This window comes from Convolutriloba macropyga, chromosome 3 (genome assembly GCF_964194025.1).
Source record: "Convolutriloba macropyga chromosome 3, txConMacr16.3, whole genome shotgun sequence".
Lineage (NCBI taxonomy): Eukaryota > Metazoa > Xenacoelomorpha > Acoela > Convolutidae > Convolutriloba > Convolutriloba macropyga.
The window spans coordinates 4,886,795-4,902,781 of record NC_134470.1 but is presented as its reverse complement, the minus strand read 5'-3'; the positions used below and the strand labels follow the sequence as shown (position 1 = coordinate 4,902,781).

Here is a 15,987-nt window from a genome sequence, read left to right as displayed (position 1 = left end):
TAATTTATTTGTTGAGTATTTTTTTTCGTTTTCTGAGTCTAACTATCATTACCGGCCAACGAAGCTTTTTCAAGTCTTGCAGATTGGTTTTTTAAAATAACTCCATAGACAAAAAAATAGTTTTGAATATTTGCACTGCGAAATCCGGAACTTTTTTTAAATTTTGCAGTATTTTGCAAATTTTTAAAACATCAGATTTTTATTTGATTTATTTAATAACAAGGCTATAAAACTAAGTTGCATAGTCGAATCAAGATAAATAATAGCCTCAATAAACTGTGGCTAGCTTCTGACGAAACCAACCGCTTGCCGGTCGTTTGAGAGCAATTCGCCCGACGTTAGTCGGTTATGTTTTCCTGTTTCAATCACGATGTGTGCAAGGTCGGTTTTTTCAATTCCTCTGATAGTATTTCAAGATTTATTGTGCTATGTATCTGTTTTCGTCAATTAAAAATTTGTTCCGCTTTGACCTTATCACAGCTTGTTCAATATTTTTTATGAAATCTTAAGTACATCACTCTGTTAGTTTCACTCTTCTCTCATTATGCTCGAAGTCCTTTTAAGCAGCAGTTGCTCAGCAAAAGAATGTGAAATGAACCGTCGCAATCGGAAAACTAATTGAAAAATTGGGGTAAAGCCCAGTTTTAAATGCCCGGTACATTCACTTCCCGGTACTTTTCCGTTTGTGCCCCCCCCCCCCCCAGCTTAGTGGATGTATCTTATCATATTTGCACCCCTCAGACTCACGTGCCATATTTTTACATATTGATTTAAGATGTACTGACACGTGTTCTGTAACTGGGGGTGCATAATGTACTGGGGGAGGGAGGGGAGGGGGGGGCACAAACGGAAAAGATTCTAACTTTGTTCTGAATGGTTTTAGTCACACATTCTACTGATTATTGGTGATACTAATCCATACGTCCTCTCATTAAGAACAGGAGTGTGTCTAAGGACGAAATACAATCAGAAGAGAATCGACCTCGGCAATTCTTTTGCTGTAAAACAATCATTTTTCCGGAATCTACTGGGTATTTTCATATATGGTGTTGAACCTCTATCAGAAATTGCAATGTTGGTTTGTGGTGATGGAACAGATTTTGAATAGTTGGTTTGTTTTGTTTCAGCCGCGCAATAGTGAAGAGAAACACAAGCCATCTTATGTGCAGATTGGAGACTTTGAAGGATGCACTCACTTCAAAATAGGTGAAACATTTGGAAAACATGATCACTCAATATGTATAGATATTCGGATCTATTCTGTCCCCCCCCCCCCCCAGTGTTTTTATGACCCCCAGTTACAAATTATATGTTGTTATATAGCACGTTACTATGTAAGAAAATAAAATATTGATGCTCACTAAGCTGGGAGGGGGGGGGGGGGAGCGGGGAAACAGAATAGATCCAGATGTGCGATGGTAAGAAAAACATAAAAGAAAAACATCCTAGATCAATTCAAACAGTAAATATTGGTCGAATTTCTAGGAACTCTCCTCCTAGTTGGTATGGTTGTACGTAGAACCTAAATTGTGAAAGCTGAGAAAAGCGCAACGACTGCAGAAAAGCGCAACTGCTTAGCAAAGACTGTAGTGCGCATTAGGGAGTTGTTGAAGAATGTCAATTTAAATAATCGGATGTGTTGTGTGTTTTAGTAAAATATGAGAGGATCAAATTTCTAGTGATTGGTTTGAAGAACAGTGTGGAAGTATATGCATGGGCACCCAGACCCTACAACAAATTCATGCAGTTCAAGGTCACTACTATTGCTGCATTTAACTATCGTACCCATTTTATAGTTCTAGAATTATCGTGGGACTCGGACGTAAAGACTCCGTTACCACTGTTTAATCGTCCCGAGAGGTTTTTCTCAGACTGAATAAAATATCTTTCACATCAGACAGCTGATGCTCTTCAGGAAAAATTAGAGCTGTTGAACGTAAGTGATCTTTTGATTGAGATCTTTTAATTGATTTCGAACGAAGTTAGAAGAGCAATTATGGTAAAGGTTTGCGTCTGTTTTTGAGAACATGCTTTTGATTTCACTTCTCGGGTATTTTTTTCACGCTCAAGTTAATGATTAATTGCTCTCAAACGTAGATTGTAGCAGTTATATTAGTCCTGTCGGTCTTTTTTATGCAATTTTTCGCTTGACCAATTTTTCGTCTGACGCTTTTGACTTTTTGTCCTCAAAAACGGAATAAGCAGGTAGCGCCCAGCGGGTATTAAGTGCTCTTAGAGCCTTTCAGCTCTGTTTCAGCTCAAACTGTTTTGGAGACTTATACTTATGGTGTGAAGGGCGGTTCTTAGAGGTTGAAGACACCCCCACTGTTGACCCCCCCCCCCGCACTATTACCCCAACTCCCCCGACTGCGCTGTTGCCCCCACCCCCTCCCTCCCCATCAGCCGCCGAGTGCACTTTTAACTTTCAACTTTTAATCTGACAAATTTTAGCGATTTTTCTGATTCATTTTTCAAGATTTTTAACAATTTTTGTCGGTTTTTAGGCTTCTCCAGCCTCAAGAGCCGATGAACTTCCTCTGGGGTTTGAAAATAGGTTACTGTATAGTTACTAATACAGTAACCTAGGTTACTGTAGGTTACTAAATGTAATGGAATGTTTTTTTAAGATTTCAAAACTATGAATTTAAGCATTTTTTTTACGAAACTTGCGATTTCTTTTCAATTTTTTGACATTTATTGTCATTATTAAGGTTTTCAGCCTAACAGAAAATCTCTGTTAGGGTTTCTTAATAAGTTACTGGAAAATGGTTTTTGGCCATGGATTAGTTTTCTACTTTTATCACAATTTTTAACTTGCAGTTTCTTCAAGTTTTTTTGAAATTTTTTGTCATTATTAGGTGTCTCCATCTTCAAGAGCCATATAACCTCCTCTAGGGTTTGATTATAGGTTACTGCATAGCTTCTAGATGTAATAGTATGTTTTTCAAGATCTTTATATCAGCAATTTTGTTAAAAAATTTTGCAATTTTTAGAATATTTTTGTATTTATCATTAATAGCCGCCCTAATCTTCTCAGCCGGCTATTATTGCGCTCGTATTTTTTTTTACTTCGTCAAACTTTTTTTCGCTTTACCATTTTGCCGCTTTTTCGACATTTTGCGTGAAATCATTTTGACTTCTCTATGCTAGTTTCTCTCTTCTCTCATTCTACTAAAAGTGAATTTGAACATCAGTTGCTAAGCAAAGCAATTCAAAATGAACAGAGTCGGTATCAAAAATTGAAGTCAGAAATAGAAATTGGATAAACCCATAAAGCCCAATTTTAGATGCCCGCTATTTGAACGTCGTTCCTATAAGTCTTAGTTACCACCTCTAATGCTTATTGGTGTTGATAGTAGTCCCTGTAGCCTCTCTCTAAGAAACAGAAGTATGTTCAACTACGAAATGCCATCAAAATAAATCGGACTTAAAAAATATTTTTGTACAAAAATCTTTTTTTTTTCAATATATTCTATTCGTTCAATCCCAATCATGCTTATTGGAATCAACGGCGGCTATTTTCCGGCAATCTGCCGGGTATGTTTTTTCCGGCCACAGAGGGACATTCCAAGGTTTGATGATAAGCTGTGGCCTAGTTTTTAGAGTTAATGAAATGGTTATCATTATAATAATGAATCCAGCTTTAGCTTTTTTTTTAAATAAAATTTATTTTTCTCAAATTTGATGTTCCAAGTTTAAGGATCTTTGAGCCAGTGAAACTATTTAAAGCTTGAGATAGGGATACTGGATAGTCTCTTGAAACAATAAAATGGTTTTTAAAGATTTAAATATCTTGAATTTTTGCTAGATTTTGTTAAAATTTGCGATTGTTGTCAAAATTTTGAATATTTTTGTCCTTTTCTTGAGTTTATCGATCATTATTGGCCAACAAAGTTTTGCAAGTCTGGCAGATGGGTTACTTGGCATAACTCCAGAGACACAAAATAGGTTTGAAAATTTGAACTCCGAAATCTGGAAGCTTTTCTTTTAAATTTTGCAAATTTTTAAACTGTTTTTAGTTGATTTACTAACAAGGCTAGAAAACTTTTAAAAATTAAAGAGCCGAATCAAGCTAAAGCTAGCTTCAATAAACAGTGGCTGGCTACTGACGAAGCCAACCGCTCTCCGGTCGTTTGAGAGCAATTCGCCCGACAGTCGGTTGTTTTTTTGAGTGATTTGGATTGCGCGAATTCCGAATTTAAGTCTGTTGCTAAAAAAACCGATTGTTAGATATGACCGTACTTAGGCCGTGTACCGTCGTGGTTAATGTGTCTGACTCTCACTCGCGCGTCAAACCCCTCCCGAGTGCGAAGTTTTTGCACCATAAAATGTCTCTAGTCTATGTCCCCTAGCCAGTCATTCGAGAGCAGTTCGTCTGACGTGAGTGCACTTATGTTCGATCATTTATATTCAGCGTTATTTGTGAAAGATTGATAGATTAACCAAAATCTATTCAAATCTTTAATGTCTGTCTTAAATAATAGCCCCTGTCAGTCTGTCAAAAGCTCTTGGTAAGGCACGCACCCTCCTTTTTACATTCAAAAGAAGCTGAATTGTATTCGGGCGCTGTCCTTTTTCTAAGATCTGTCTACACACACATTTTGTGATTTTTGAAGTCAAATTGGAGTAGTGATTTTGTTTACGCCGCAGCAGCAAGTGGAGCAACAAATTGAGTGGTTTTGTGGAGTGCTTTTTTTCACTCGAATTTTAAAATCAGAAAACATTGCTTGAAATATGAGCAGTTTTCTCGATAGTGGTTTTTATGTTCACATGCGGCAACTTGACGCATTTTCCCGATTCATTTTTAGGTCTAGTTTTTGTGTTTAGTCAATGAAATTTTTATGAATTGTAATTCAGGGCTTGTCTTGATATGTTTTTTAAATTTGTTCTACCTTATTAATTGCTTTTTAATAGCCGCCCTCATCTTCTCAGCCGGCTATTATAGCGCTTCTATTTTTTTTACTTCGTCGAACTTTTTTTCGCTTTACCCATTTTGCCGCTTTTTCGACATTTTGCGTGAAGAGAGTCAGTATAAAAAAATCAAAGTCAGAAATAGAAACGGTATAAACCCATAAAGCCAGTTTTTAGATGCCCGGTACTTGAAATTTGTTCTCATAAGTTTTAGTTACTATCTATAATGCTTATTGGTATTGACAATAGACCATCTAGCCTCTCACTGAGATAGGAGTATTTTCAATTACGAACTGACATCAAAATAAATCGCACTTAAAAATGTTTTTATACAAAAATCAATTTTTGTTGATATTTTCTTTTCTTTCAATCCCAATAGAGTTATGGGAATCAACGGCGGCTATTTTTCGGCAACCTGTCGGGTATGTTAAACGAAGTTTGTATGAATTAAATTAGTCCTGCGGTCCTTTTTAATGCGATTTTTTATCTCACGCCTTTACTTTTTTCCTCGAAAACGGGAAAGCCAGGTATCGCCCGGAGGACCTTAAATTGAAACTGAGATCTCTTACGCCTTACTAGTCTCTAAGCATGCGATTCATCGAGAAAAATTCATGTTGCGAGAGACGGTACTTAATCCACTTTAAGGTTTGAGTTCTGACGTACCTCACCTCACTGTTTCAACTGAATGGATTTAAGGGTTCCATCAGCAATTTTATGCAAATACGTGCAAGGTCAAAAAGCGAAATTGTTAGAAACGGCATGAATTTTTAAAATAATGTTTAAAGACTCGGTGCATCAAGTTATCAAATTTCGTTAGAGTATACTTCTAAATGGTAATAGTATGAAGCCCACTTTTCTCCAATTTAGAGGCAGAATTCGCAATTTTTATCGAATCTAATTAGAACACTTATTAGCATTTCAGCTGTCCTCAATTTTTCTCTAACTGCTTCAATTGCAAAGTGGGGGTCAACGGTGGCTATTTTCTGGCAAGCTGCAAGCTATGGTTAAAAACTTGGATCTTTTCCGTTTGTGCCCCCCCCCCCCCCCCAAGCTTAGTGGGTGCATATTATTTACAACCCTCAGACGCACGTGCCATATTTTAACAAAATGATTTACCATGTAATAGCGCGTTCTCTGTAACTGGGAGAGCATAACGTACTCGAGGGCACAAACGGAAAAGATCCAAAAACTTTGTCAGTAATTAGTAAGCGTGTTCGTGTTTAGTCTTTCCCGAATCTGACGTACACTCCTCGACTTGTGGATCTGAAGATAGAGGATGGGAACAGACTGAAAGTGATCTACGGCTCTGACAGGGGATTTCACGCAGTCGACCTCGACTCTTCTCGCTGCTTTGACCTCTACCTCCCTCAACATGTTAGTCACAATAGCTATCCAATAAAAATAAATAAACTAGGAGATGGTATTTGGCGCTTGAAAAACTGGGCTTCGTGTATAAACATATTTTAATGGATCAAAATTGATTTTACATTTCTCAATTCTTAGATCCTGTCAATGTATTTCAGTGCGCTTAAATGAAGTTGTGGCATTTTTTTCTGTTGTATATTTTTTGCCTGACAGATTTGAATTTTTGCTGGGATGAGAAACGAGATATACTGTTGAAACCCGAAAACGGTAAGGATCGATGCTGTTTTAATAGAGCTAAAGTTTTAGCTCACATGCCCCTGCTCCCCTTGGCCTACGCTGGCTGTTATCACTTCTCCGCCATTCTTTTGAGAGCAATTCGTCCGACGTTATTCGGTTATTATGTTTTCGAGTTGTTAAAGGGAAAGGAATTATTGACTAATGTCAATTTGAAGCGGAAATTGCGAAAAGCTCAAACACTCACTAAATGAACGTTACTTCATTGTAGTTTTCACACTGATGTTATTACTACATGGGAAATGGGAAGAAATTAATATGGTATTTTTTGTAGTTGCCGTCTTCTTTTGAGCCGTTTTTAGCCGCCGTTCTCATCTCAGCCGGTATTATTCCTCTCCTAATTATTGGAGCTTATTTCTTTACGACTCAGTTGTTATGGTTTTCTTTGTGATAAATGAGCGAGAAAAAAAACCCGAAGTTAGATATTAAATAAGGATTGAAAAAGATTTTTAGGTGAACAAACTTGAAGACCAGAGAAAAAAGAGTGGTCATACCTTCTTTTGAAACAGAGTGAGAAATGAAAATGTGAAAAAAATAGCTGAGAGAAGGAATTTTTTAATCACATACTCTTTTTCAAGGTGTTTGTTTGTTTGTTTTAAAATTTTTAGTGCGTCCAAAATAATAGTTTTGAGGTTTTTATTGATTTTTGTATCTTTTTTTATAATTTATGGGATTTACGCTTATTTTTCTTTCACTTTTTAATAGCCGCTCTCATCTTAGTCGGCTATTACAGCGCTCCTATTTTTTTCGTCGAACTTTTTTTTCGCTCTACCCATTTTTGCCGCTTTTTCGACATTTTGCGTGAAATCTTTTTGACTTCTCTAGGCTAGTTGCACTCTTCTGGCATTCTGCTCAAAGTCCTTTTGAACAGCAGCTGCTCAGCAAAGCAATTCAAAATGAAGAGAGTATAAAAATATCAAAGTCAGAAATAGAAACGGGATAAACCCATAAAGCCCATTTTTAGATGCCCGGTACTTGAACTTTGTTCTCATAAGTTTTAGCTACTATCTGTAATGCTTATTGGTATTGATACTGGACCCTGTAGCCTCTCACTGAGAGACAGGAGTATGTTCAATTACGAAATGACATTAAAATAAATCGCACTTAAAAATGTTTTTATACAAAAATTAATTGTTGTTGATATTTTCTTTTCTTTCAATCCCAATAGAGTTATGGGAGTCAACGGCTACTATTTTCCGGCAATCTGCCGGGTATATTTACCGTGGATCTTTTTTTAAACTATTTTTATATTTTATGCTAATTTTAGCGCAATGAATTGTTTTATTGCTGCTCTTGGTACCCAAAATGGAATTTAATGTAATCGTCGGATGTTTGTGTTGAAATTTGAATAAAGTTTCTTCAGTACAAACAACTTTCCAGTGAAATTTGCCCAGAAATTAGGCAATTTGATACAAATAGTCTCAATTTCTTACCGTTTTTAATAGCCGCCGTCAGCCTCTCAAACGGCTATTATTTAGGCGCTCTCCTTTTTACAATTCAAAGAATTTGAATTGTATTGGGGCGCTGTCTTTTTTTGAGATCTGTTCACCCATTTTTTATAGCTGCGAAGCTGTAAGCTGAGCGTAGCTATATTGCGGTGCTCTTGGTTTTTTTTTGTTTCGTCGTCTGACGCTTTATTTTCGTTTTACATTTGTTCTAGAACATTCTGTCTCGTCACTGCTTAAATGGCTTTTTCGCGCTTGATTTCACGCTTTCTGCGTGACCTAAATTGCGGTTATTCAGAACCAGAATCTGTTCCTAAAACAAAGTTGATTGTAAGAAAACAGATTGTATGGTCAGACAGCCGAGTGGTTAAGGCGACTGGCTGTTAATCCGGAGATCGCCGGTTCGAGACGCGACAGGGAAACTTTTTTTGCACCCAAAAACAACCTCCTTTGAAATAAACTTGTAAGTTTTATAGGCGGCGGCGATAACTATTATCAACTCACTTCTGTATCTTTTTCCATCTGTATTTTACGGCACGCAAGTCTATTTCGCAGCTATTCCGGCAATCTGCCGGCTATGTTATGATTTTTGAAGTCAAATTGGAGAAGTGATTTTGGTCACGCCGAAACAGGAAATGGAGCGAAAAGCGAGTGGTTTTTGGTTCACATGCGGCAGTTTCACTTTGATTTTTACTGTTTTTTGGATCGGTTTTTTTCTAAATGGTTTTCCCAATCCATTTATAGTTCATTCTAGGCCTAGTTTTTTGTTTGAACAAAGTTTTCCTTTCTCGCTGGTGGTTTTTGTTCACTTGCGGTTTTTTGATATTGATTTTCTGTTTTTTATTTGAATTTTTTTATGTGATTTTTTTTTCGAGATAAAAAAATTCTTTCTTTATAACATCTTCTTTTTTTCCTTTTTTGTTTCACTCTTGAAACAACCTCTTCCTCCAATTTTCACCCCTCCCCCCCCCCCCCCCCCCCCATTATCAAGTGAGGTTAGCATTTCTGTCGTAATCATCTCACTGAAGTTACCAACAAATTCAATCCCGCGCAAGTTTATCTGACGTTAGTCCACTATTTTTGCAACTACATTATAGCCGATTAGTTCTGGTTGGCGTCTACTGTTTTTGAGGAAAACAAGCTGTAAATGATGCCAGTATACTACATGGTTCTTTTTGGTACTAACATGTTTGGGTGAGTGGAGTTTGCTGAAATTACATCACTGTGTATGTGAGTGATAAACGAAAGAGCGTTAACTGCTCTTTGTTCTCCTGTTCAAATTTAAATAGATATATTTTCTGACACAATACCTCCATTAGTCACCACCAACGTGTTTGCATTTCCTTTTCGATCAATTTCATCTGATTTATCAAGCACTATGACTAATGTGTCAACTAAAAAAAAGCTAATCTCTCCTTAAAACACCATTTGGAAACTGAGCTTAGTCAGACTGTAGTTGATATATTAGATCTGATCTCATATTGTTACTGGTGATTTTGTTATTTGTCATATGATTGGGGTCCAATGACAGGTGTGATGTTGGTGTGAATTAATTCAGGTGCAACCCCTTCCCCCCTCCAAGTCGGGAGGTGGCCTGAGTGGGTGGGCCACGTCTTCCTCCTCCTCCGAGAGAGGAACTAGCTCCGAAGTGGTACTTGTTGAATGAGCTACAATTTATTCAACATATGGGTCTTTAACCGTTAATTCCCGTCCAACTCAACTAACTTTGCAGCTGTTTTCAGAGTTTTGGGCGGAAATTTTGCTCAATAATGTTCTTTAGACAATGAGGTTATTTTGTAACTATGTACAGTAGTACTACATACTGCGGGAATTAACGGTAAATATTTGTGAAATTGCCGCGACTACCAAGGTTGAAATCATTAAATATATAGATGTATATTAACTCTGAAATACTCTCCAGTCGTAGTTTAGCACGAAGGGTTCTTTGCCAGCTTAGAACCACCCCCTCTCTAGTGGACCTGGATTCAAAGCCCCCCACCCCCATAACCCTAAATTAATATTAATAGTTGGAGGCTATATTTCCGGAGAGGGTTCTGAATTGGGAGAGAACTGCTTGATGCACACGTTCTTGGAAATTTCAGAAATCAATCATCATTGCAAATTAGCAAATTACATTCAATTTGAAAAAGTAGAATTATGAAAGTATGTCGGAAGAACTTAACCAATCTTGGTAGTGTTTTGACGTGTTGCGCTAACTTTCGAAAGAACTGGAAAATTATTATCTTTGATTCGTATACAGGGAAGCAAATTAATCGATCGTATATAATTTGTTCCACATTCTCAACGTATTAACTTGAAATCAATTGACGTGAGTTGTAATTGTCATCATCATCATTATTACGTGTCCTTTCGGATGTTAGCAATGCATGGAAATTACGGCATTTCGATTAATTTTTATAGACTAGGGGAATGAAGAATTTTGTTTATAATCGACTAATTAATTTTGTTTAACAGTTATGTGGATGCATTCTGCTCGAGACTATGCCCTGAAATCATGGAAATAATCCACTTGCAATTTATGATGAATGAGTTAGAATGAATACGATTTTGATGTAGGTTGGCAACACTCTTTAAAGCATTCTGGTGTAATATTGCGCAACTTAAAGGCTTAGTTTCAAGAGTTTCAAACGCGATTGATTGTGCGTACGTTCCTGTACGATCAATTGCTTAATATTTCTCTAGAATTTTTAGTGTGTTGCTCTAGTTAATAATCTTAATAACGTGATCCCTAAGTGTTCTAATACCTGCCCTGCTTTCTCTAATCTTTTAAAAAGCTATCATTTAACGGTAAAATGAGTCACGCTAGCAGTACTGGGCCATTTTTCTTGACAAATTTCACCGGTCTTTTTCATGAACTGCAAAAAAATGAAACTTGGGTTATATTGAAGTTGTCTTGGGTTTTTACAACTCGGGAAAAGTGGAGTATTAATTCTCCGTCGGTTATTTTGTTAATAGCCGAGAAGTGTAGTGAGGCTATTATTTATGTCATCGTAGTTTTTACGACTCAAAAAATTGTATTGGTTTTATACAGGTTTTTACCACTGGAATTATTTTTATGCAAATTTTCGGGAAGAGGAGTATTGGTATTAAAGAATTTTGCAGAAGCATATCTGTTGATGACTGTACTTTGACTTTGACCTATTTCTATTTGAACCTTTACTTCTGTTTTTGAACGTTGACTTCAGTTTTCCAATGTTGGACCTTAACTCTATCTTAGTTTCTATTATATTGTAATTTGGATCTGCTGGTAATGTTAATGAAACGGTCACTTCGAAGGTGAAACGATCATTTTAGTTTTGACTACGTAGAAATCCTTTAACTAGACTCCTCCCACCCCACCTGTACCCCCCGTTCGCCACACCTAACTTTCTCTCGAAATTTTCTCTGGAAGGTAATCGGTCAATTGTTTCCAAAATCATTTATTGGACCCTCTTTAAAAAGTGGGGAAAACTTAGCCAATTTGAGCCAGTCTGGAAAATAAGAAACAGAAATAAAACGTTGAAACATTTGAAGAAAGTTGGGCGCGATAATCTCAGCACGGATTTTCAACATGCTCGAAGTTATAACGTCATACCCAGAGTTTTTTTTATTTAAGAGAATTAATGACAGGTATAATTTCTGCTACTGAAAAATTACGACAGAAGGGAGAATACAAAACGGCATTGGGTAAATATTTTGTATGTGAATCTTGTATGTTGGGTAAATATTTTGTATGTGAACCTTGTATGTTCGCATTCAGTTGTACATTATTTACAAAAAATTGATTCATTAATAGCCGCGAAGCGATAGCGGCTATTATTTGGGACATCGCGGTTCCCAATTCGCTCGAAGTCCGCTCTACGTCTAGGTTTTTGTTTAGTCAGTGAGAATTCTTTGAATTGTAAGTCAGGACTTGTCCTGCGACGTTTTTTCAATTTGCTTTACCTTTTGATCACATTTTTTGTTTATAGCTGCGAAGCTGTAAGCTGAGCGTAGCTATATTGCGGTGCTCTTGGTTTTGTTTTTGTTTTGTCGTCTGGCGCTTTTTTCGTTTTACATTTGTTCACACTGCAAAGCTGAATAAGTCAAATTTTCTGAATGACGTCTTCCTCTCACTAACGGCATTTGCGCGCGTGACGTCATTTCTCACTCGCTTCAGCGAAAATTTTTAGGTTATTTGCGTGATGAGATTTTGATCATAAGTGACTTACCTCACTCAATAAAATGACTTTTGCACTTTAAAACACAAGTTTAATTTGAATTTGTTTAAGGTCAAAGGAACTCATATGTGCAGTAAAGGTCCCTAATAAGAGGCGTCTGTGGAATGAATTTTAACAAGCTTTATTAATTTATCGCTTAATGTTTTTTGAGCGGCGTCGATTTTTTTTCAATTTAGATCTGTATCTGTTTCTATCTCTATTATATGGCACGCAGGTCAATTCTTTCGCAGCTATTCCTGCAATCTACCGGCTATGTTTTAAATAAGTCACGGTTTTCACGTTTGACTTCTGACTTTTACTTCACTCACTGTTTCAACTGAATGGATTTTATATTATTTCAAGCATTGAATTACGTTATTTAGTGAATACGGTCAGGATAAACCGATAAAGGCCGTTCATTAAGTCATAGTGCATTAGGTTATCAAAGTTCATTAGAGCGATTCCTAGCTGATATTAGTATTAAGCTTAATACTCTTCAGTCTAGAAGCTGAAGTAAGTATATGTTTAGAATCTAACTGAATTTGCGCACTGAACTAGAACAATTTTTGAAACTGGGATTTTTTGTCATTTTCTATCTCTTCTTTTTTCTGTTTCAATCCCGATGTGCGTCTAGCGCGTCAACGGCGGCTATTTTCCGGCAATCTGCCGGCTATGTTTATTATTATCATTTGCTTTTTCATTTTAACTCCCGTTTTGTATGGTTAAACCAAAAAAATGCAACATCAGATAGTTCGCCCCTGCTGAAGTTTTTAATTGAATCCGCACCCTGAGAGCAGTTTGTCCAAGCGCAAGCTATTATCTATTCACCATTGTTGTTCTCTTCGTTGTTCTATTGAAATTTTGTTATTTCGCGAGGTTGTTGCTCTTTTTTATAGCTGTGAAGCGATAATGGCTATTATTGGGGAAATCGTGGTTTTTTCTAATTCAAAGAATTTGAATTGTATTGTGCGAAGTGTTTTTTAAGAATTTTTTTTACTCATTTTTAAATGACTTTGATCGTAAACGGGTTAAACAGGTAAAGCCCAGCGGGCATTAAGTTTCATTAGAGGCTCAAACTGGGCGTTAGTAGTCCTTCAAGTGCTTAGAAGGATGCAGCTGCTGGGATGGCCTTAATTTAAGGTTAAACGGTCATTTTTAGGAGTTTTTGGGCTCAAAATGGTGCAATATTTCATGTTTTTTATTAGTCTGAGGTTGAATTTTTTAAAAGTTGATGAAGGCCTTTTGCGAGTCTAAATTACTTGATATGACCATTCTATGAGCTATCTGTTTTGGTTCTACAAGCACAAACACGCAAAATGATACTAATTTTGCAATTTTTTTGTTTTTTTTGAAATTTTTTATTTTGGAGTTTTGCAACTTCAGGGGCCATGTGATCTCCTTTGAGGTTTGATATTAAGGCACTGCATTGTTGCTAGTAATATGGATTGAAATTACATTTTAATGTCTCGAATTTGAGCAGTTTTTGATAAAATCTGCAATTTTTTAAGGTTTCCTGAAGTTTTTGTCAATATTTGATATTTGTCCATTCTCAAGTGCCAGAACATTTCTTCCATGGTCTGTTAAAATGTTACTGCATGGTTGTTAGTTTCAATGGATTTGTTTTCAACAACTTCGAATTTCAGAAATTTTTAAATAAAATTTGCAATTTTTAAGTTTTTTTCAAAACATTTGTCTTTTATTCAGTTTTTCTTCTAGTAACCTTATCCAGGGTTTGATAGTATGTTACTAAATGGCTGCTAGGGGGCAATTGAATGGTTTTCAATATTTTAATAGAATGATTTTCTTTTGAAATTTTTAAAAATTGTTGCCTATCGATCTTTGAGTCAATGAATTTTTCAAGGCTTGGAATTGGATAGCCTCTAGAGACACAGAAATGATTCTAAAGATATTAATATCATAATTTTCAGTCACATTTCCTTAAAATTTGCAATTGATTTCATTTTTTATTTTTTCGGTCATTTTCGAGTTAATCGATCTTCGAGATTAAATTATTTTTTTCATGTCACGCAGTTATAATACTGGAACGATTTCAGATAACAGAATGGTCTCGAACATCTTTTTGAAATAAATTTATTTAAAGTGATCAAATTTTGCCTAAGGGGTAAAAGCTTAAAGAGTACATTAGCAATGAGTATATTTTTGCTGAGTTTTTTTGATTGTTTGTTTCACGATTTTTTGAGATGATTTTGTTTGTGTTTTGGCTGGCATTGTTCAATTGATCTGCTGGTCAGGTAAAGTACTTCTAGGTTGTTCGTTCAATTGTTTGAATTGTTTTTCAGGACTTGTCCTGCTATGTTTTTTTTAATTTGTCGTCTCCGTCGATGATTCTTACGACCTGACGTCTTGGAATTGACTTTTTCAATGACTTCAGTGACTTTTACTGTTTGCATTTAAAAGTTGTGTGCGTGACGTCATTTCTGCTTTTAGGTCAATTGCCTGACTTGCCGCACTCAAAAAATGACTCCTGAACTCACTTATGGAACTTGAAATTTTATGAACATTTTTTAGTTAAAGATCAAGTATGCATTTAAGTAATGCCAAACGTATATGCCCAATTCTTGAGTATCAGTCTTGAGTTTTTGGTTTCGAATATCAATTTTGAAAAATTTCTTCCAGGGCTTTTTCCTTATAGACCGTATATCTTAAAATTGACAGTCAGAATCTAACCCAACAACTCTAGTGGTCTGTTAAAGTACTGCTGGTGGAGCTGTCTATCTTGTTTCTTTAGTTGTTTCAATTTGTTTCAAGGCCACAAGCGTCTATCGCAGCTATCTTCCGGCAATCTACTGGCTATGTCTTGAGCAATAAAAGTATCAGGGTTCTTAATTTCAGCTTGGACATAGTTGTTTCGGTCGTCTGGACGTTGGAGTAGTGTTCATCGAGAGTTATTACTGATAAGATAATTGAGTAATTACAAACTTAGAAGATTTAGATGCTCTCAAGAATTTGATTGAATAACCAGGATTTCTCAAAATACTTTTCTCATTGGGGAACAAAGTTCACATCATCTTGATCAATAACATTGTGCACACCAATGGAAACATTGTTGACAAAATTGTTTGACAGATACTTGCGGTACACAGTTATTGGAGGTACATTTTAGTTCCAGTCATTTTTATAGCTGCGAAGCTGTAAGCTGAGCGTAGCTATATTGCGGTGCTCTTGGTTTTTTACGACTCGAAGAGGAGTATTGGTTTTCTCTCGGTTTTTTTTTTTTTTACAGGAAGTAGATTTGTTCACGCGGCATTTTGACCTAAAAGCGAAAGTGAGAAAAGCTGTCTTGGTGAACAAATTTTCGCTAAGCGAGAGAAGTTTTTTGATCATGCGCTGCGTTTAGTGAATGACTTTTTGACTTTGAAAAGTAGTTTTTGACTGAATGGCATATATAGATAACCGTTTTTAGCCGTTTTTCGTCTAAGTGGCCAATTTTTTTTGCTTGTAATTTGGTTTTTTGTAGAAATAATGTTTATTCGATACTATATTGAAATGCCAACATCGGAGATTGATGCCACAGTGTTTTGCAGAGCTTGAATATGGGTTTCAATTTGAAAATTGGCACATATTTTTTTATTTTTTAAGTTAATTTTTGACTTTTTTCTATTAATTTCTTCATTCTTAGATCTTTTAACCGTCTGTTTGTCAAAAATCAGTTAATATGGCAACTTCCCTTTAATAATTCATATACTCAATGCCTCTTTCTACCTCGATGTAATTTTGTTTCATAAAATTGTACATATGCTAATCCGATTTTG

At 36.1% G+C, this 15,987-nt stretch overlaps 1 protein-coding gene across 1 annotated transcript in view; it reads left to right on the top strand.

The window, feature by feature from the left end:
• Nucleotides 1–15,987, top strand: part of LOC142335849 (misshapen-like kinase 1) — a 124,029-nt gene that overhangs the window by 88,606 nt on the left and 19,436 nt on the right. The window contains exons 26-28 of the mRNA XM_075384177.1: nucleotides 1,128–1,206; nucleotides 1,653–1,753; nucleotides 6,136–6,285. Coding sequence (XP_075240292.1) covers nucleotides 1,128–1,206; nucleotides 1,653–1,753; nucleotides 6,136–6,285 — 330 coding nt within the window. The remainder of the gene's footprint in view (nucleotides 1–1,127; nucleotides 1,207–1,652; nucleotides 1,754–6,135; nucleotides 6,286–15,987) is intronic.